This window comes from Vulpes lagopus, chromosome 7 (assembly GCF_018345385.1).
Source record: "Vulpes lagopus strain Blue_001 chromosome 7, ASM1834538v1, whole genome shotgun sequence".
NCBI lineage: Eukaryota > Metazoa > Chordata > Mammalia > Carnivora > Canidae > Vulpes > Vulpes lagopus.
In genome coordinates this window covers 119,119,654-119,141,573 of record NC_054830.1, presented here as the reverse complement: position 1 = coordinate 119,141,573, position 21,920 = coordinate 119,119,654, and the positions used below count along the sequence as shown (strand labels likewise).

The window sequence follows — 21,920 nt, the reverse complement described above, 5'->3', positions numbered from 1 at the left end:
CCTCTCTGTCTTTCATGAATAAAATCTTCTTAAAAACAAAACAAAAACCAAGGGGTATTTTTTTGCTGTGTTCCACAGCAGCCAAACCTGCTCAGGGTTTCTCTGTACTGTTCCTCCCCACTGCAGTTGGCAGCATCAGGGGTGAGTGTTCTCGTTACTATGTCTCCACCTCTCTTGCTGTTCTGTGTGGTCTTTTGTTGTTTAGAAGCTATCCAGTCAGCCTTCAGTTCTACAGAAGGAACTTCTCTATAATAAATGGATATACATTCGGTGTATTGGTGGAGATGAGTTCAAGGTCTTCCTTTGCATTTCTATAAATTTTATTTTATTTTATTTTTTTAATTTTTTTTTAATTTTTTATTTATTTATGATAGTCACAGAGAGAAAGAGAGGCAGAGACACAGGCGGAGGGAGAAGCAGGCTCCATGTACCGGGAGCCTGATGTGGGATTCGATCCCGGGTCTCCAGGATCGCGCCCTGGGCCAAAGGCAGGCGCCAAACCGTTGCGCCACCCAGGGATCCCAACATTTCTATAAATTTTAGATTCAGTTTTTCAATGTCAACAACAAATAACATGATGTGATTTTGATAGGAATTACACTAAACCTATAGACCAATTTGGGGGAATATGACACCTTAGCAATATTAACTCTTCTGCCCTATGAATATCATGTTTATTTATTTAGGTGGTCTCAGCAGTGTTTTTAGAGTTTTATGTGTGTAGGTCTTTGACATTTTTTGTCCCTTTTATTCTTAAGTGTTGCATGTTTTTATGCTTTGGGGGTTGTCGGTAGTACACAGAAATACAACTGATGTTTGTATATTTTACATGCTGATCCTGTTGGATTTTTCAACCTTGTGCCCTAATAGTATTTTTGTAGCTTCCATTGGATTTTTTTTAGGTGATCTATTAGGGTCATCTGTAAACAGATACTCCAAGCTCCGTAATTTGAATGACTTTTTCTTCTCAGTTTCATTGAGTTAGAACTGACAAAACTGTATATAAAGCATACAGTGCAATGGTTTGAGAGATACATTGTGATTGTCGTAATCAAGTTACCATGTCCATCACCTCACAGTTACCATGTGTGTGTTTGTATCATAAGAATGCTAAAGATCTACTATTTGAGAGCAAATTTCAATATAAAGTATTAACTATAGTTGCCATGCTGTGCATTATATCCTGAGAAATTATTCATCTTTTAATTAAAAGTTTGACCCTTTGAACACCTTTGTCCTAACCCTCTGCCCCTCCTATCATTCTATTGTTTCTATGAGTTAAGTTTTTTATGATTCCACATATAAGTGATACCATAGTGTTTGTACTTTTTATGGCTGAATAATATGCCAGGGTGTGTGTGTGTGTGTATACACACACACACATACACACACACACACACACACACACACATATACATATACATCTCACTTACCTTAATCATTCACTTGTTGACAGTCACTTAGGTTGTTTCATGTTGGATATTGTGAATAATGATGCAGTGAACATGAGAGTACAGATATCTCTATGAGATACTGTTTTTTTTTCCTCTTTTGATCTACACCCATAAGTGGGATTGCAGGATCACAGGGTAGATCTATTTTTTAAATCTCTTGTAACAATCATAGAATTTTGGTCCTTCATTTGTTAATGTGGTATATCATGTTTATTTACATTTGTTGAACCATCCTAGCATCCCAGGGATAAATCCCACTTGATTGTATTGTGGTGTATAGTCCTTTTAATGCGGTGTTGAAATTGGTTTGCTAGTCTTTTGTTGATGATTTTTGCATGCAGGTTCATCAGAGATATTGGCTTGCAATTTTCTTTTGGTATCTTTGTTTTTGATATCAGGATTCACGTTAGCCTTTTATAAAGTAAATTTGGAAAGTGTTTTATTCTATTTTTTGGAAGTTTAATAAAGATTGGTATTGGGACGCCTGGGTGGCTCAGCAGTTGAGCGTCTGCCTTTGGCTCAGGGCGTGATCCCGGGGTCTGGGATCGAGTCTCACATCGGGTTCCTTGCAGGGAGCTTGCTTCTCCCTCTGCCTAGGTCTCTGCCTCTCTGTGTGTCTCTCATGAATAAATAAAATCTTAAAAATAAAGATTGGTATTAATTCTTTAAATGTTCTGTAGAATTCACCAGTGAAACCATTTGGTCTCAGACTTTAGTCTGTCGGGAGGTTTTTGATTATTGATTCAGTATCTTTACAACTAAGTAATTGGTCTGTTCATATTTTCCATTTGCTCATAATTCAGTCTTGGTTTTATTTTTTTCCTAGAAATTTATCCACTTCTTTCCTAGGTTATCCATTTGTTGGCATACAATTGTTTAGTAGTCTGTTGTGATTCTCTGCATTTGTACAGGATCAGTTGTAATGTTCCCTCTGATTTTATTCAGGTTTTTTCTCATTTCTCATAGTTTGTGTCTGTCAATTTTATCTTTAAAAAAAAAAAAACAAAACCAACTCTTAATGTCATTGATCTTCTTTTAGTGTCTTTTTACTCTCTGCTCTGTTATTTTCTGCCTTCTAACTTTGGGCTAGTTTTTTTCTTTTTCCTATTGAGTTCTAAAGCTAGCACTTTTATTTGAGACCTTTATTTTTATTTAATATAGGCTTCTACTGCTATAAATTGCCCTTTTAAAACTTTTAGCTCCATTTCATACATTTTGGTGTGTGGTTTTTTTTTTTTTTTTTTTTTTTTGGTGTGTTGTATTTCCATTGATGTCTCATATATGTGTATTTTCAATTTTCCTCGTGACTTCTTTGAACCATAGGTAGTTCAGGAGTGTGTTTAATATCTACATATTTGTGAATCTTCCAGCTTTCTTCCTGATAGTGATTTCTAGTTTATACTGTTGTGGTTGGAAAAGATACTTGATATGATTTGAGTCTTAAGATTTGTTTTGAGGGATGCCTGGGTGGTTCAGCAGTTGAGCGTCTGCCTTTGGCTCAGGGCGTGATCTTGGGAGTCCTGGGATCGAGTCCCGCATCAGGCTCCCTTCTCCCTCTGCCTGTCTCTACTTCTTTGTGTCTCTCAGGAATAAATAAATAAAATCTTAAAAAAAAAAATTGTGACAGAACATGTGTTGGAGAACATTTCATGTGTGCTTTAGAAGAATGTGTTTTCTGCTCTTGTTGGATGGACTGTAGTTAATAAAGTCTATTGCTCCATTTGGTCTGGTGGAGTACAAGTACAATGTTTCCTTACTGATCTTCTGTCCAGATGGTACACCCATGGTTGAAGGTAGAGTATTGAGGTCCCTTATTTCAATTTTTTTAAAAAGATTTTATTTATTCGAGAGAGAGAGAGAGAGACAGAAGCAGACTCCATGCAGGGAGTCTGACATGGGACTTGATCCCGGATCTTCAGGATCAGGCCCTGGGCAGAAGGCGGCACTAAACCGCTGAGCCACCGGGCTGCCCAGTCCCTTATTATTGCATTGCTGTCTATGTATGCCTTTAGATCTTTTAATGTTTGTTTAGAGTATTTAGGTGCTCTGATATTGACTGAATATATACTTATTATTGGTATATCCTCTTGATGAATTGACCTTTTTGTATTAATAATAACCTTCTTTCTCTAATTAGTTTTTGACTTAAAGTCCATTTTGTCTGATAGCACTATACCCTGATCTCTTTAGGTTGACACTTGCATGAAATACCTTTTTCTATCCTTTTTTAACCTGGTTGTATCCTTAAAACTGAAGTGAGACTCTTGAAGGCAGCATATAGTTGGGTCTTTTTTTTTTTTAAATCCATTCAGCCATTTTATGTCTTTTTATAGAATTTAATTCATTTACATTTGAATTACTGAGAAGTAAGGTCTGACAATTACTATCTTGTTAGTTGTCTTTTGGCTGTTTTTGTAGTTTCCTTTTTCCTTTCTTCTTCATTTTCCTTTGTGATTCGATGGATTTCTGTAGTGATATGCTTTCATTTCTTTTTCCTTATCTTTTAAGTACTGTAGGGTTTTGCTTCACTTTGCCACAAAGCTTACATAGAACATCTTAAAACAGTGTTTTAAACTGATAACTTGACTTTGATCATATACAAAAACCCTATCCCTTTTCTCCCCCATTTTGTTTCTGTCACAATTTACATCTTTTTGTACGCTGTATCCATTAATTATGGTACCTATAATTATGTTTAATACTTTTGTCTTTTAACCTTTATACTAGAATTACTTACACACCATTGCTACAATTATAAAATATTGTGTTCCTGGCTATCTCTAGATGCCTCAGTTATGGTGAGCTCCCTAGAGATCCTTTGTGTGTGATTATTCTCCTTATCAGCTCAACAGTGTTGCCATAGGTTCATAATTGGACTCTTGAGTCCTACCAGGGCTACTTTCATTCATGGTCTACTTGTTTTTGTGTTGGGGGATGAAGGCTGGGATCACCTCCGCTACCATCTTCTTTTCTGCCTTATTTAACTGGTTATGAACTTTCCATACAATATCGAAGAGATACTGAGAATAGATGTGGTTTTGTTCTTGATCTTACAGAAAGTCCTCATCTTTTACCATTAAGTATATTAGCTGTAGTATTTTTGTAAATGTCCTTTATCAAGGTAAGGAAGTTCTCTTCTTAGTTTCCTGGGCTTTTTAAAATTGAGAATGAATACTGGATGAATACTGGATGAATACTGGATACTCTGATAAATCCTTTTTCTCACTTTATGACCATTCTCACTTGTATCCCAAACTGCCTATTGCCATGTTTTATACAAAACTTTGGACTCCATGGATTTTAAGGCCATCTTAGGTTCTTAGTTTGCCAAGCTCCTCTCCCCCACCACCTACTTTTCAGAGCACAGGCTTATAAACAGATTGTGTTGTTTCCATTCTTCTCCCATAGTTAGCCTCTGCTGTTTTGGTGTGACAAGTAGTTAAGCTGATTGGAGTTTATGGCTGAAAAGCATGTGTTTTCAACAGGTTTGATAATACTCTTAGTGTCAAAATACTCTCAATTTAAGATGAGTCTCTTGACATAATAAGCATTATTAGAGCTTTTATTAATAATCTTGTGATTGGAAACATTTTGTTAACTTCGATGGTTAGGATGCAGAGTAATCACAGGAAAGGTAGAAGAGTGAATGTAGACAAGGGATGAGAAGAAAAATTCAGAAATGGGTCTTTGTCCATTCTTTGCTGTTGATTTGTAAGGGGAAGAGAGGCCCACTGTCACCTATACAGTCCACTAATAATCATGAAGGATATAATATCAAAAATATAATAGGAAGAACAGTATGAGTGATTTATATACAACTATACAGAATTCTATACTAAACAAAGGAGTTTCAGTTTATAAATATATAAACATAATATAAAAATATATAAATATAGTCATGATGAATACCTCAATTCATCTGATCTCAGTAGAATGAGCAGATTATTCTCTCATTTGGTAGGAAGACACACCTGTAGGCCTTGCTCAATATGTGCATATACCAGAGGTAGCATTACAATGACATGCATGAACGTGGCAAATTTCAAGTGGGCTTCAGTCAGCAACAGATGAGGCTGATATCTGCTACTCCTGCATATGTACACTGCTGGACTCACAGACATCGTGTAGATCTGGACAGTGACACTGAGGTTCAAATGATAACATAAGAGGCAAAGGGTGATAGCAGAACGAGCTGACACCTTATAACCTTTAGCAAGGAAAAAGGTCGACCAAAAGACAAAACTGGGGTATGAACTATTTTATTTATTTATTTATGATTTATTTATTTTTGAGCTCTTCTTTCTACTCTTTCTCCTTCTCTGTTCTTTTTTGTGGGTTTTAAAAAGAATCCTTTGAAGACTTATTTTGAGTGTGATTCGTTCCTGGTAAACACACAGGCACACAGAGATAAGGGAGGTAGGCTGACAGCAGAGGGATTGATGGAAGGCCAACTGTGGGCTGGCAAATACAATTTTTATTGGCAAAAAGAGTCTATGGGCTAAATTACTTCTGAAGACTATTTATAAAACTATTTCCTCTTTCGTACCTTTATTTTCTTTGTGAAGATTTTACAAATTTGTTACCTAAATAAACATCTGTCAGTAACCAAGACAAGACCATCAATCTCATCTGCCAACAATGAAGTTAAGAAAGGAACTGAAATTTTTTTCCTTGAGGCAACAGTCAGGTGAATACACCAGTCTGCAACACTAGCTCACTCATTCTCAACAGCATGACTAAAGGTAGGGGCTCAATATTTTGGCCTCAAGTTCCTGATCTGCCAGACTTTATTCAGAGCATCACATTTTGCTCAAAATGTGAACTGAACTCAAGTAATACAGTACCAGTCTTGCTTGACAATTGACGATTCTTTCAAGAAAACAGATGGAAATGTTAGCAACCAAATGTTGACTTTTCAGATTATAGAAAGAAGTCCTAGCAATGGGACTAGGTCTTTAATGCTTTAATCCTGTTCAGTTTATTCACGGAGAAGAGAATTTGCCGAAGAAGAGCTTAAAATACCACAAACCTACCAGGCACAGACTTTCTCAGTATTGGGTTGGCATTCACTAAAATTTACAATAATGTCAAAGCAAGATTTTGCAGTAATATTTCTTTTTCGCTAGCCAAGTTTTAATATAAAATATTGAGGAAAACTCAGCATTCATCCAATGTATCTGCAGGCTTTCAGCTAGTTAACATGTTAATCAAGAAAAGGATTGTGCTGTCCAACTCTGAGATAGGTTATTTGGAAAAGAAAAAATATTTGTCTATGAATTTGTGGATGAAATGTTTCCAAGAAGAAATTATAAATGGACCTTATTTTAGTCCTATCCTGTTATGAATGACAGGTTTAACATTCTTAGAAACCTTAAAAATATAATGACTACATCTTTAAAAGCCTCTAGGGATCCTTGTACATTAACGTATCAGTCAGTAAATTATTTATCTATAAATTAATCTTTCTAAACAGATTTCTAGCCCCCTTTAATTTGAAAGCTAAACTTCTGAGTCTCCACTTCAGCAACTTTATATCTGAAGAGCCTACATCTGTAAAAACATTTCTAATGAAAACATGAAGACAACCCCCCAGAGAAGCAAATAAAATGAGATTTAAGTATATAGCAGCCTTTCTACAGTTACATTCCTAACAAGAGTGGATTCGAACTTGATGCCAAATTGAGGTTATGTAATACAATCAGTGAATACTCTGGTTCTTTGAGTTTTAGTGAAAAATTTAGGTGCTTACATGATTCTGTCTGAATTTCCCATTTATACCAAGTTAGAGGCGTTACATCTTGGTTTCCTGAGTCACAGAAGCTGGGGGAAGAGGAGAGGAAGGAAGAAGGGTGAGAAATGCTCTAGAGCAGGCAGCAGAAAAGGGAATGTTGCAAAGTCTGGGCTCTTAAGCCCCAGGTGCCATCCAGGTGTTACAGGTGCCAAAAAAACAAGTGTCAAAGATGGGTTTAGATTTTCACATACCATATGGAAAATTATCCAACCAGACTCTACTCAGTACTCCCGCACAAATCACTTCATCACTTGGTAAGACCACCAACCAACAAGAAGACTATGAAGCCTAACTTAGGCAATTTGAAATCCATTGTGAACAACTCTCTAACCAATTTATGTCCATGGTCTGGACTATCTCCTAAATGAAACACCAGTTGTTGTGGGTAGTTTTTTTTTGGGGGGGGTGGGGGGTGTTGTTTGTTTGTTTAAAGGACAAGGTCTTAATTTTATAAAAGATGGGTGTGTTACAGCAAGTTTCAATTCACCTCTAGAAGTCAGAATGAAAAAGTAGCCATTAATTTTCAGGAACTTTGGATTTTGTTAACAAAGGTGCAGCAAACATCTAACAAAGTGTCTGTTCCATTCCTACAGCCAGGGAATGAGAAGATAGGATCCTCCAGAATGGCTTAGCTGGCAACTCACATGCAGAAAACTGCCAGCATGAAAGCACTAGGTAAACAGACATGAAGTTTTTTTTTTTTTTTTTTAAGTGTGGTAAAATACATGTACATAAAGTCTCAACCATCTTTAAGTGCCTAATTCAATTCACTGGCATTAAATATATTATAGGCAGGGCTGTGCAACCATTCCCATTCTACCTAATCCAGAACATTTTCATCACAAACAAATTCTGTCCCCCCTCAGCACTCACTCGTTCTCAGTCTCTGCCCCAGCCCCTGGTAATCAGGACTCACGCTGTCTCACAGCATTTGAAGCACAGTTTTGAAAAGCATGACAGTGCAACAAAAAATAGTCCTTGACTTCAGCAGGACCTGGGGCCGGAAGGTCAGAAGAGCCTGTTTTCCTAGCATCTCCATCACAGTTAATTTTTTATGTCTTTTGACCGGGAAACCATACAGAATCTTTCCTTATTTCTTCATGACTACAACAAGTACTTAGTGACTACACGTGGCAGGCATTATTTTAGTCCTGGCAGATGGCAGAAAGTAAGCTGGACCTGTTGTCTGTCCTCACTGAGCATACTTTGTGGTTAACCATGCTTCTCATTATTGCAAAACTCGGCAAAACATAGGGGCAGCATGCACTTTGGATATGATGCCAGGGGCCTGACCCATGCCTGTATCAGTAAGTCATTGCCAGCACCATGGGATTGCTCAGGGCTGTTACAGCAGAACATTTTTCACCTTTTACGACGAGTGCTCATCCCTGCTTAGGAGGCAATTGATAGTAAGACTAGAGCTATCGTCTTAATAGATTGACATGTTATACCCTATTTTAGCCTTCTGGATCTGTTACTACTTCATTCACCATCTGATAAAATGTATACCATAGGAACTGGTTATAGAAAATTACTTCAGGTTTTTTATTATTTCCAGTTTTAAATACTTCACTTACATAAATGCCCAGAATAGCCAAAGCCTAAGATATAGAAAGTGGATTAGTGGTCGCCAAGAGCTAGGCAGAGGGGAACATGGGACTGACTTGCTAATCCCCATGGGGTTTCCTTTGGGGTTGATGAAAATGTTCTAGAATTATATTGTGGTGATGGCTGGACAATCATGAGAATATCCCTAAAAACCACAGAATTGTATCCTTTAAAAAAGTGAATTTTGTGATTGTGAATTTTATCGATTAAAAAAAAAAAAATCAAGTCAGCTATTCAGTAAAGGTGGACCTAATGGTACAAGAGGCCAGGTTTTAAAATTCACCACATAGCTCACAGAAAACCATTTTTCAGACTGCAAGAGCAGGCAATGTGTGCTGGGTACTGAGCAGTGACATTCAGGTTGGACAGCATCTGGACAGAACAGTATGTGGGCAGCAAAGTCACTGGTCAGACTGGACTGATGTCTGCCCCAATATGTCCTTGAAACTGACTCCAACTCCCACATCTGCAAGCGGGATAGAAATTACTGGGCTGCACAGGCAAAGGAACTCTTCAGGTTTACAGATAAGATACCCCGTCAACCAGGATAACCTGATAGATCCTTCCATGGGTGAGGGGGGGTGTGCCAGCCTCAGGCGAAAGACTGTCCGTGTCAAGGAGCCACAAACATCTGCGAGGTACGATACCTGTGAGGTACGAAACCTCATGGTGCGATAACCTGAGGAAAAGAGTAATGAGGAACCTGGCTCCCTAGGTGACAACCCCCACTTCATTCATCTGTTGTGGCAACCCTCAACTCGCAAACACTCAGAGTAACTCGGAATACCCAGGATCCTTACACAGGACATGGAGGTTGCTGAGGGAGTACCAGAAGGATTTAAAACTTCAGATGTACCCAACTGTCAAGCCTATAGAAATAGGGGCCACGGCCGCCCCTTAGAGCAGCTGGAAGTGCCAGTCACCTGCTGATTCTGCGGAGAAGCAGAAGTCACAGACTGCTCAGCTCACCGGGTGCAGGACTGTGACTTTTTATTTAAGTTACGGAGCAGGACATGGCCTGACAGAGGGGCAAGTGAACCACACACCGGTCAGAAGAGTTCTTTCTGTTTCTCTGAATCCGAGGCCCCCTCTAGTGTTGGGAAACAGTCACACGGGGCACATAAAGCAGGTGAAGGGCCCAGTGCCATTTACTGCCCAGAGACCTCCAGAAGTTCATGCGGCAGGAGAATCAGCGAGAGAAAGGTCTAACCATAATTAATATTTCACATTCCTGCTGTAACTCATGTAGCCCTTAATCTCTCACTCAGTCATTTAGTTCTCTGTTATTTACTGCTGGGTTGTTTTAATAAGGTTAATACTTTGTTATTAAGGAAACAAAACATATAATGCGTGCAGGGCTTTCCTTTTCTCCAAAAAATATACCTCTTTGAAAACAATAGAAAATTATCATGTTTCCGAACAGCCTATTCTGCTTTTTTGGAAACATGCTTTTTGGAAGTTCTTCGTGAGTGCTATATGTTTCCTAAAGTACATTTAAATTTATTATATTTGAGAATCAGAAGTTTTAAACTACATCTATCTTAAGACTCAGAATTTGCTGTGAATTTGCTAACAAACCCTGTAAAAGGAGATGGAAAGTGTTGCCCTGAAGGCAAATGCTGTGAAAACAATGCACAGGAATTCTAAGAAGTTTGTAGACACAGGGCAGGACAGAAATCCAATGACTTAATCTTGGGTACTTTAAAAGCCAATTGATTAAAATTAGGGGGAATACAAAATAGTCGTTTTTCCGCTCTTCTTTCTCAGCAGAAGCCTTTGTGTCTGTCTGCCTGTTACATTACAAAGGGTCTGGGTTAACAACAAGCATTACTCGTATTGGAAAATAAAAAATCCATCTTTTCAAGAAAACAAAATAATACAATCTTGGAAAGAGATGGGCAGACAAGTACTTTTTTCAACTATGACTTTCATTTTCCTGAAAGGAGCACCATGAAAATATGGAAATTCAATGGGTGTTGAAACATGTTCAATCTGTATTAGCTTTATTTAAATTAATCCCTAGTTTATCATTCAGATCTTTCAGCTTCTCTGCATTGATCCTGCTTTCTGTTTTCAAACTTGTCACATGCAAATGTTATAAGTTAAAAACTCAGACTGTCTAAAGTAAGTGGAAAAAAAAAATTGTTTACAATTGGCCTCAACTTTTGAGATAGCTATATTCAAATGAATAGGACGCAGCATTTTTAAAGTGCAAAATATACTCTTTTGGCTCAACATGAAAAATTATAAAACTAGAAATTACTGCAGTCATTTCTCTAAGGACAAATCTTGTGAAAAGCTGTTTTGAAAGTTAGCCATGAAATTATAAATTATGAGAAACACTGAAAAGTCATTTAAAATGAATGTATAAAATGCAATTACAAATAAAACCAGAGTGGGAGAGGTAGCATACAGTAAATAAAATCAAATAAATACTGTACAATAACATACAAAATTTTGCTTATAAAAAATTGAAAATTGATTTTGAAACATCCATTTTCCCTTCTTTTGAGGGTTTTACAATGAAATTAAAATTTAGGCCTGGAGTCTCTGTAAAGACTTTCCAAATGCTATTAATTACTGGCATTGTTTTTTGCCAAAACCTCTCTGATCTGTCGGTCTAATTCACTTATTATTCGATCCTCGTGATTATACACACCCGTCCTCATCAAAGTATCCCTTTCTTCTATGAGTCGAGTCAAATAATCATCCAAACCTTCTTCCAGGGCATTGCCACGTGGGCTGTCCATTTTTCCACTTGCAATCTCTCTGGAATCCTGGTACTGTTTCTGTTCCTGCTGCCTTAACCTGAGAAGTCAAGAACAAATGCCACTCTAGCAGGCAACAAGTGGTGTTCTGGTTTTTGATTTTTTTAGTTAATACCATTTTAAAAAATGATTTAATGGTAAATTAATACTTGTTTTTCTAATTGCAAAATATATAATAAAAACTGCAGTTCTAGCAATGTGTAAAACAGAAAATAAGACTGTGACGATCTTATCCAGAGATAAGCATTCGAAGTAATAATTTTCTGTATTTTTCAATTAAAAAATGCACATGCATCTTAAACATTTTTCTAAAAAATTAGTGATAGGCAAAGCTATATACTACTTTTTTTTCACTTACTGGTACAATGAATGTTTTCCTACATTTTTATGTGTCTTGTAAAGGGTGTCACAACATTCTTTCACTTGGATGTACCCTTACTTAACCATCCTTTATTGCTGGTCTTTAGGCGGTTAGTAAATCCTTGTTTTTGTAGTTTTGAACAAAATTTTCTTAAGGCACTCAACAAATACCTATTTGTTCCAAACAGTGCTAGGTGTTTAGGATACTGCAGTGACTCAAGAAAACTCTATTACAGAGCTTACATCACTAAGTATTTATGGAAAGTGACATTGTTTCGACGTGAACGCCCCTCTCAGAGGCATGTACATTTTAAGACTTTGTATGTTTGGGATGTCTCATCCAGGAGCCAGAGAACAGAAAGCAGCTACCACACTGGGATTTGGGTATTTCCAATCGAATACTGTTAATCACATGGCCTTATGAATGTTCAGCATACTTAGTGTACTTTCCTAGGTGATAGTAACACCAACTTGGGACAGTGGAGTACGTTTTAATCTAACTGAAAATGTACAATTAAGAGATAACTTCATACTCCTCTATGCAAGTGGCTACAAAAATGTTTTAATTTGCAACTACTCCTAAATTTTATTTTTATAAATAAGAAGGATGAAGCAGTTGAGTCTAAGCCCCTGCTTCTGGTCTTCAGAATAAGTAAGCCAACGAGGACCAAATCCACTTCTAAATTTCTGCAGAGTTGGGGAGAGGCAGAGGAGCCTGTGAGGAGAGTCCTGCTCTAACAAACAAGGAGGACTGGGCACCGGAAAGGGTATAGGACTGTTGATAGTATGGCACTTTGGTGTGTTCAGGTGAACCTCTCAGATTCCCCACAAAAGAGCAGGAAACTGAATTATTGAGTCCAAGAAGGACCTCAAACACCTCCATCTCTTCTAAGACAAAAAGCCTAAGTGTCATAAAAGCACTGTGCTTTGGGACTGGGGTGGCAATCAAGTGGTTAAACGGGATAGTGGTACAAATTAGAGCAATCAGTATGGACGATCCCTCTACTTTAATTCTTACAGCTTTCTTGAAGAAAGAGGTCCGCTATGCCAACTAATAATATACAACATCAAACTATGTATGAAAAAGCCCAACCACGTTCTTGTTCATCTGTTTATGCATTTAGGATAAACAGAATTTTTACACAAGTGATAGATTATCCCTACTCTATACATACGACAGCAACATTTTAGAAGGCAAGGATCACGTTATTTATAACATCTTCCATGTCTACAGCACTCTGTGGACACCAATTATCTGCTGAATAAAAAGAGAAAGATAGCCAAAATTGAGCCCTGTAGATGGCACTTGACCTTTTCCAATGGATATTGGAAAAGACTAATATACTAATGTATATTAGTATTGTAAATACTGGAAAGACCTGATAGAGTAAATGCAGGTGTCAAATGTAGGTGATACGGACTGAATTTTGTACCCCCATAGTTAGTATGCTGAAGCTCTAACCCCTAATGTGATGGTATTTGGAGAAAAGGCCTGATGAGGTTTAGATAAAATCATAAAGGGACCTCATGATGGGATAGCAGTCTCATTAGAAGAGTCACAAAGGAGATTGCTCCCTCGCCCCACAGTGTGGCAGCTATGGGTAAGCCAGCAGGTCCTCACGGAATCTAACCATGTTGGCAGGTAGATCTAGAACTTGTAGCCTCTAGAACTATGAGAAAGTTTCTGTTGTTGAAGCCACCTAATCTATGGTGATCAGTAGCCCAAGCTAAGACAGTAGTCTTTGCTGAAACAAAAATACTAGTGTTATGATAAACTCAGTTAAAAAGTCTTCCCCCAAATTCCCCTCCAAAAAGAACTTTCTACACTGCTTGCTAATGATAGTTTTTCTGACATAAGATACTGCTGAAATTGTCACTAAGACGAACATGACGTTACTGAGAACTACAGTGTTGATCAGTAATTAAAAATATAGCCATAGGAACACCTGGGTGGCTCAGCTGGTTAAGCATCTGATTGCTGGTTTTGCTTCAGGTCATGATCTCAGGGCTGTGAGATTAAGCCTCGTGTCATGCTCTGCACTCAATGTGGAGTCTGCTTGAGAATCTCTCCCTTTCCCTCTCCCTCTGGGCCCTCCCCACACTGACTCTTTCTCTAAAATAGGTATTTTTTTTAATTGCCATAAAATCATATTTGTACTCCGGCTCCATGACCTTGGTACTTTAATCAGCAGGTTCTTTGTCTCTAAATGGGGTATCTTCCTCAAAAAAGTTGCTTTCAAAATAAAAAAAAAAAAAAAAGAAGAAGAAGAAAGCATTTATTATATAGTAACTGGCACACACTAAGGGCTGAATAAGTAATTTAGGATTAATAATATAAATAGGTTTTAAGTAATATTTTAGGTTATTAAAATTTCAGTATAATCAATTACTTTGAAATAGTAACAACAATCCTACAACAGTCACACAAAATAAAATTTAAAGTACACTATGAATAGGAATGAAAAAGCTAAACACAGCTACACTCATGGCAATAAATTGAGCGTAATGGTCTTCAGTGTAGATGTCTGATTCTGTCAGTGCACTGACTACACTAGGTACGTGACCTCCTTTATTCTTGATGGCCCTGACATGGAACCCGCTCTGGACCAATGGCTGAGAGGTTCTCTTACTGAAACTTGTTTCTGTATAGAAAAAAGGGGGCCTTTTTTGGTTATCATACCTGTTTAATTCATTCCTTATATCCAACAACTCTTGTCTCTCGGTCTTCACCGTATCTTTTTCCTCTGCAGCCAGGTAACGTAGTCTCATCTGTTCCAATTCTTCCTGCTGTTTTTTGAGACGAGCCATTTGACTTTCTTGTTCCCGCTTGAAAGAAAGAAACAAGGCAGAACTCTGATGTTTTAGTGGTAAATCTACTTTGCAGGACCTGGACTTGCGATCATAATCCTATTAGACAGTACCTATCATGATGTAAGCCTCACACTGTACTTCTGAGTCACACACTACCTTGAAAGGCCAAGGTTCTCCTGAAAAGTTGTGTTGTCTTGTAAGCTAGAATGATTCCAGGCCCAGTCAGTGAAGGTTAGCTAAATACTATAAGGTAACAGAAGGTGAAGGCAGGAAAATGAGTTGCCACAAGGACCAGTGGTAAAAGCACCTAAGAAATGGTTAATTATACAAAGATATACCATGAAAAATGGAATCATCTGTCTTCACCTGGTCACTAATTCTACTTCCACCTTTGGTAATAATATGCCTTTCTCCTTTTTTCTCTAAGTTTACACAAGAATCTCCACACATATGATAAAATTTCTTTAAAAAACAAACGTGCAACCTTCTACAATATGGATATTCGATGATTTATTCAACCGGTCTCTCAATAGCAGGCTTTTGGTACTACAAGCAACACTGCAGTAAAACATCCTATCATCTAACAGAGTTAGCTCATGGTTCTTTGAACATATTTCTTAAGGGACAGGTGCTTTTCTTTCTTTCGGACACAACTCCCATAGGGGAGAGTTAGTAGGTATATGTCGTTCTCTTTTTCCAACATAAACATTTTCTGAATAATGGTAAAATGCCAGATGACAAATGTCCATTGTGCTAACATTTTACAAAACAAACTACTCCATGCAAATCAAGAAACAGAAGGTTATCAGAACCTCAGAAATCCCTCTGTGCTTCCTCCCAGCCACTAACCACTCATCCTCTCCTTAAGGTAACTACTACCCTAATTTCTAATACCACAAATAAATTTTGACTGCTTGAATTTCATAGCAATGGAATTGTATGTATTACTTTGTGTTTGGCTTCTTCGAGTTAGTAACATTGTTTTGCAGATTCATTTGTATTTGGTATAGTTGATGACTGCCATTACTACAGAGTATTATATTGGATGAATATGTAATCTATTCATTCCACTGTTAAGGGACATTTGGTTACTTCGTAGTTTTGTTCTCTAATGCTGATGTGAACATGACTGGACTTGTCTATGAGCCCATGTTTGTATGCCTTTCTATTGGGTATGTACCTAGGATTCAATCAGAAGGGCCCTAGGGGAGGATAATTTCAGTTTTAGTAAGTACTGTCAAATAGTTTTCAAAGTAGTAGTACTCATTTATACTTCTCTGTGAGCACTCTAATGCTCTGTATTTTTACCAGCACGCGGTATATAACTTTTTTTTCTTTCTTTTTTTTTTTTTTTTTTTGCCATTTAAACCATTCTGATAGGTTATGTGGTGGTATCTCACTGTAAGTTTATTTTGTACCTTTTTCAAACCTAATTAGGTTGAACATGGTTTAATATTTTTAATGGCACTCTTTTGTAAAGTTCCTGTTCAACCATTTGGCACTCGGCTCTATATGGCTATGTGTTTTTCCTTACTGCTATATTCATAGTTCTTTATATATATAGGAGTAAGTCTTTTGTTGGTTGAATTTCAAATATTTCCTACTAGTTTGGTCTTGTCTTTTCATTCCTGTAAGGATATTTGACTTAATTTTAACATAGTCCAAATTTATCTTTTTTTTTTTTTTAAGATTTTATTTATTTATTCATGAGAGACACAGAGAGAGAGGCAGAGACACAGGCAGAAGGAGAAGCAGACTCCTCACAGGGAGCCCGATGCGGGACTACCAGACCTTGAGATCACGCCCTGAGCTAAGGCAGAGGCTCAACCACTACGCCACCCAGGGGTCCTCTATCTATTCTTTTTTGGCTAGTGCCTTTTATGTACACTTTAAGGAAATTTTTGCCTGCCTCAGTCTTGAAGCAACTCTTGTATGAAGATGTTCTTTTATACCATCTTGAAGGTTCATTTAGATCAATTCATATGCAGTTGGTTTTAAGTATGTGTGAGATCAAGTTTCTTTTACCCCCCCCCCCCCCCATATAGAGCTCCAACTGACATGGAAACATTACTAAAAAAAATATCTCCTACTGCTTGGCAGTAACACCATTCACACACTTCTCTCCATATATATATATGGATTTGTTTATGCACTAATGTGATTGATTTCTGTCCTTGCATTAAATCATACTGCCTTAATACTGTAACTTTTAAAATAATAACTCTTGATAAGTGATGGTATAAGTCTTCTACATTTTCATATAAGTCTCAGTTTCTAGGACTAAAATAAAAGGCTCCTGGGATTTATGATTATGCTTAATCTTCTGAATACCTTGGCCAAAACCATTATCTTTATAATACTGAGTCTTCTTTTTTTTTTTTTTTAAAGTTTTTATTTATTTATGATAGTCACACAGTGAGAGAGAGAGAGAGAGAGAGGCAGAGACATAGGCAGAGGGAGGAGCAGGCTCCATGCACCGGGAGCCCGATGTGGGATTCGATCCCGAGTCTCCAGGATCGCGCCCTGGGCCAAAGGCAGGCGCTAAACTGCTGCGCCACCCAGGGATCCCCAATACTGAGTCTTCAAACAGTAAACATTGTCTATTTCTTTAATTATTTGGATCTTATTTAATTTCACTTAATACTTTATAATTCTCTTTATACTAAGGTAACAACTTTCTTAGAATATGCTCCTAGGTATTTCTTCTTTTTAGATGTTATAGTAAATGGCAGAGTTTTTAGATTCTCATTTTCTAATTGGCTCTGGTACAGAGAATTAATATTGATATTACATACTGATTTGGTTTCCAGCAAACTTGCTAAACTCACTTAATTCTACTAGGTCATTAAATCTCCTGTCTTGATATGTTGTATTTCTTGGTTCAAAACATTTTCTAATTTTGCTTGTGGCTTTCAGTTTAGCTATGGGTAATTGGAAATATACTACCTTATTTTCAATCATTTGGGGATATTCTCTTTTCATTAGTACTTTCTAGCTTAATCTCCCTGTGGACAGAAGATACTCTAAATTACAATATTCTGAAATTTGTTGAGTAGTCTGATCTTGCATATGAGCAATGTGGCTACGTGGTCCATGTGTACTAGAATACATGTTTAGACTTTTCTGATTAAATACTCTACATATACCAAGGATTGTGTTGTCTATCCTAAATCTTTACTAATTTTCTTGTTTGCTCTATCACTTCCCAAGAGTTACAATAAAATTACCATTATGAACTTCTCTACTTTAAAAAAAAAAAAAACTAAAAGGAAAAGTAAAGTTTACTGAACCATAGTAGAAAGCTCTCAAAGAAGGAGGGGATCCAAAATGGTTGCCCCTTTTTAATTCTCAACACATTGCTTTATATGAATCTGTGGCTATTGCCAGGTACATACAGAACATGTAGAAATGTTGTCATCTTCCCAGTGAATTGATGAACAATTTACGGTAACGCCTCTTGCCCTGAAGTTTACTTTGCCTGATACAAGTAGTGCTAGACCAGCTTTATGATTAGTATTAATGTGGTAGATACTTTTCCCTTTTTAAAATTTATCCATTCTGTATCCTTAGATTTAAGCTGTGTCCCTTCTAAGTAGCATTCTGCTATATTTTTTAGTTTTTCATGTAATATTTGTCTCTAATAACAGTATTTAGTCCATTTATATTTAAAGCAATTGGTGATATAAGTGGTTTAAATCTTTGTGTTAGGATGATCTATGTTTGATCCCTCTTTTGATGTTCTCTCCTCTGGTCTTTTTTTTTTTAGTTAATCCTTTGTCATTCCATCCCCCACCCACACCCCATCAGGTGCTTAGTCATTTTCACTTTCCTTTTAGAAATAATACAGATCAGGACTTTGACAACTTCACAAATAATGGAACATACTTGAAACATTTTAATTCTATTTGTTCCTTCGTATCTTTTCTACTTTTGTTCTTCTGGATTTTTGTCGTGAATTTTATTTCTACATATATCTTAAACCCAACCAATGCTGTGAGTGTTGTTTCCTCCCATCAACAACTATTTATTCTCCTGTTTTCATCTGGGATCATTTTCCTTCTGCCTAGAGAAAACCTATTTTTACTTTAGGTTTACCATGACAGTCTCCCAGTTTTCCTTAAGTCTGAAAAGTCTTATGTCACTGTTCTTTATGAAGAACACATAGAACGTGAGGTTGGCAGTTAATCCTCTGTCAGTACTTCAAGGATGTTATGAATTCCTACGCTGCTGTGGTAAAGTCATCTGACAGTCTTACTGTTGCTTCTGTGAAGGCCAAGTCTTCCTGTACTCCCATCCCTTAAGGTTTTCACAGTGCTTTTTTGACAACTTTACTATGATGAATCTAGGTACTGTTTACCTCATATTTATCCTGCTTAGGGTTCATAAATATTCTTGAATCTATAAACTGATACCTTTTTCACTTTTAGAGAATTCTCACCTAGTCTGTCTTAAAATACTCCCTTCTCTCCCATTCTGATGTCTTCTGAGGGCTTGCTGGAGTCTTAATATTTGTGTCTCCTCCAAATGCATATAGGGTTCCCTTTTTGAAAGGTGGTATCATACTGCTTTACTGTTATGAAAAATCTACATTAGTACCAGTTTTGGCTAAACAAATCCTAAGAGGATTTTTACTACGAGGAAAAATCTATTTCCATACTAATGTAGGTCTTTTGTAAAAGCTAAGTGGTATAACACCAACTGTGGGGAAGTTGGGGATACTCTCTGCTTTGCATTATTTCGACTTCCAATAAGTTTCACAGGAACTCTCTACTTTCAGATAGCTGGAGAAATGTGTGTAATGAAACCTAATCCTCATTTTGAGCTGTTAGGGGATGGGGCCTTTGGGAGGTAATTAGTTCATGAAGGCGAGCCCTCATAAATGGGATTATTGCCCCTATAAAGGAGACCCAGAGTGCTCACTGGCCCCTCTACCACATGAGGACACAGCAAAAAGGTTGCCATTTATGAACTTGGAAGCAAGCCCTCACTAGATACAGAATCTGACCATGCTGGCTGCCACCTTGATCTTGGCCTTCCAGCCTCCAGAACTGTGAGAAACCAATGTCTGTTGTTTGTTAAGTCTGTGGTATTTCATTATGGCAGCCCAAATGGTCTTAGACAGGGTACATAGTTATACACACACACACACACACACACACACACACACACACAAAGACAGTCTCATTCTCTATGCCACATGTTGTTCATGTTCTTTGCTATAGTTTCCATTCCCCCCCCCCCCCCGCTCCCACTTTCAGTTTGGATGCTTTTTTATTGACTTCAGTTTATATATGCTTGGTTCTGCTATATCCAATCTGCTATTAATTCATCTATTGAATTTTATACATAAAATTCATTTAAAATCCTTTCACATCTAGAATTTCTGTATCATTCAGAAGATTCCAATTCTCTACCATCATTGTCCATCATATCACCTTTTTTCTAGAACAGAGTGATAGCTGTTATTTTAAATTTGGCTTCCAGTGATTTGAAAATCTGGATTACCTACTAACTTACTTCTATTGAGCAAGAGACCTAAAAACTATGCAAGTGGTTAATAAAAGATGCTCCAAAGTAGTAATCATGGATTATGAAAATTGAAGCCACAAAGTGATAATATTTCAGACCCACCAAACTGGAAAAAATTAATGCATGTTATAATAGCCAAATGTTGGACATGGTATGAAGAATAACAATTACACATTACTCCTGGGAGCTGAAAAGTTGTACAACCACTTTGGAAAGTAATTTGGCCATATTTAGCAAAGCAGAAGAAATCAGTGAACCCTATTACCAGAAACACCAGTTTTCAAAATAAATACTAGAGAAACTCGGACACATACAAAAATCTTCATTGTTGTCTTATTCTGTTAAAAAAAAAATCCACTGAAAAAGGACCGGATAAATCATGCTACATTCATATATTGGCTGTGAATGAAGCCAATGAAGATGAACTACAGCTTCTTTCCTCAAAGCAGCTAAATTTTTTTTTTGATAAATTTTTATGGGTGTTCAATTTACCAACATACAGAAGAACACCCAGTAGCTAAATCTTTTAAGATTTAGCAATTTTGAGTCCTATAAGGTAGACAACAGAATTATTCAAAGAAAATGATCTCATCTATGTAAAGCTGAAAAACATAAAAGTAAAGGAAAGCAAAGGAAAAATAAATACCAAATTTAAGCAAGTAGTCACCTCTGGAGAGGATGCAGTTGAGAAAAGGCATACAGAGCCTTTTCTCTAAAGCACTGATAATGCTGTTTCTTAAAATAGAAGGTGGGGGTTGCAGTTGTTTAAGAATCATATTCCTTTTTTTTCTTTTCCTCCTCTTTGTACTTTCTTTCAAAAAGTAATTATTAAAAAAGGAAAAGAAAGCTCAACAAAAATACACCAAAATGTTAACAATGGCTGGGAAGGGATTATGATGACTGGCGATTATTATTTTCTGTGTTAGGCAGTGTTGCAAAATGTGCATTTGTTTACAATTAGCAAAGTTTTTCATGACAAGCAGAAGAAAGTAACACTAAAAGCCAATTTATAGTTTTAGGTTACTCTATAAAATTGTAACATTATAAAACTTGAAACATTCTAGTTCTAAAACATTGAAGAAAAGCCTTTAAATGCCTTGAATTTTTCTTCAAGTATATGGCATTAACAATAATCACACATACACGCACAAAAATTAGAGATTTAGAGAAAGAAATCCTCTCCATTGCCAGGTGCTCTGGTTAAAGGCTCCTCAATCAAGTGAGTATAATCTTTATTTTGCCTTAGCTGCCTATAAATCCAGGGAGGAGATGTAAACATGCATACACTAGACTAAACAGCGGCTAAAAAGTGGCCACTACTTACTCTCCCACTCACACATACCATGTAAGTCTGTGGGAAAAACTTACCACTAAACTAAGGAACTCAAGTAAAGTTTTCTGAAAATAACCCAGAGCTGACAAGGCAGTAGGAGGGCCTGGATGGTTTCAAGACACAGTTTTTAACCAAGACTTGGACCTCCAACTGTTTTCTTAAACAAAGATTTACATCCCATCCTTGGCTAAATTACTTATAAATTAATCAAATTAATTACCCTGAGTGGATAAGCAGGAGGCTGGACAAGATACTGCTGATGTCAG

General features: G+C 37.0%; 1 protein-coding gene across 4 annotated transcripts in view; it reads right to left on the bottom strand.

Annotated features, from left to right (window-relative positions):
* Positions 1–4,998: 4,998 nt before the first annotated feature.
* CEP120 (centrosomal protein 120) overlaps positions 4,999–21,920 on the bottom strand; it is a 97,004-nt gene continuing 80,082 nt past the window's right edge. For all 4 annotated transcript variants that reach the window (XM_041761549.1, XM_041761551.1, XM_041761550.1 and 1 more), the window contains 2 exons: positions 14,662–14,807; positions 4,999–11,661 (listed from right to left, as the gene is read on the bottom strand). In XM_041761549.1, coding sequence (XP_041617483.1) covers positions 11,427–11,661; positions 14,662–14,807 — 381 coding nt within the window. In that variant the 3' untranslated portion in view covers positions 4,999–11,426. The remainder of the gene's footprint in view (positions 11,662–14,661; positions 14,808–21,920) is intronic.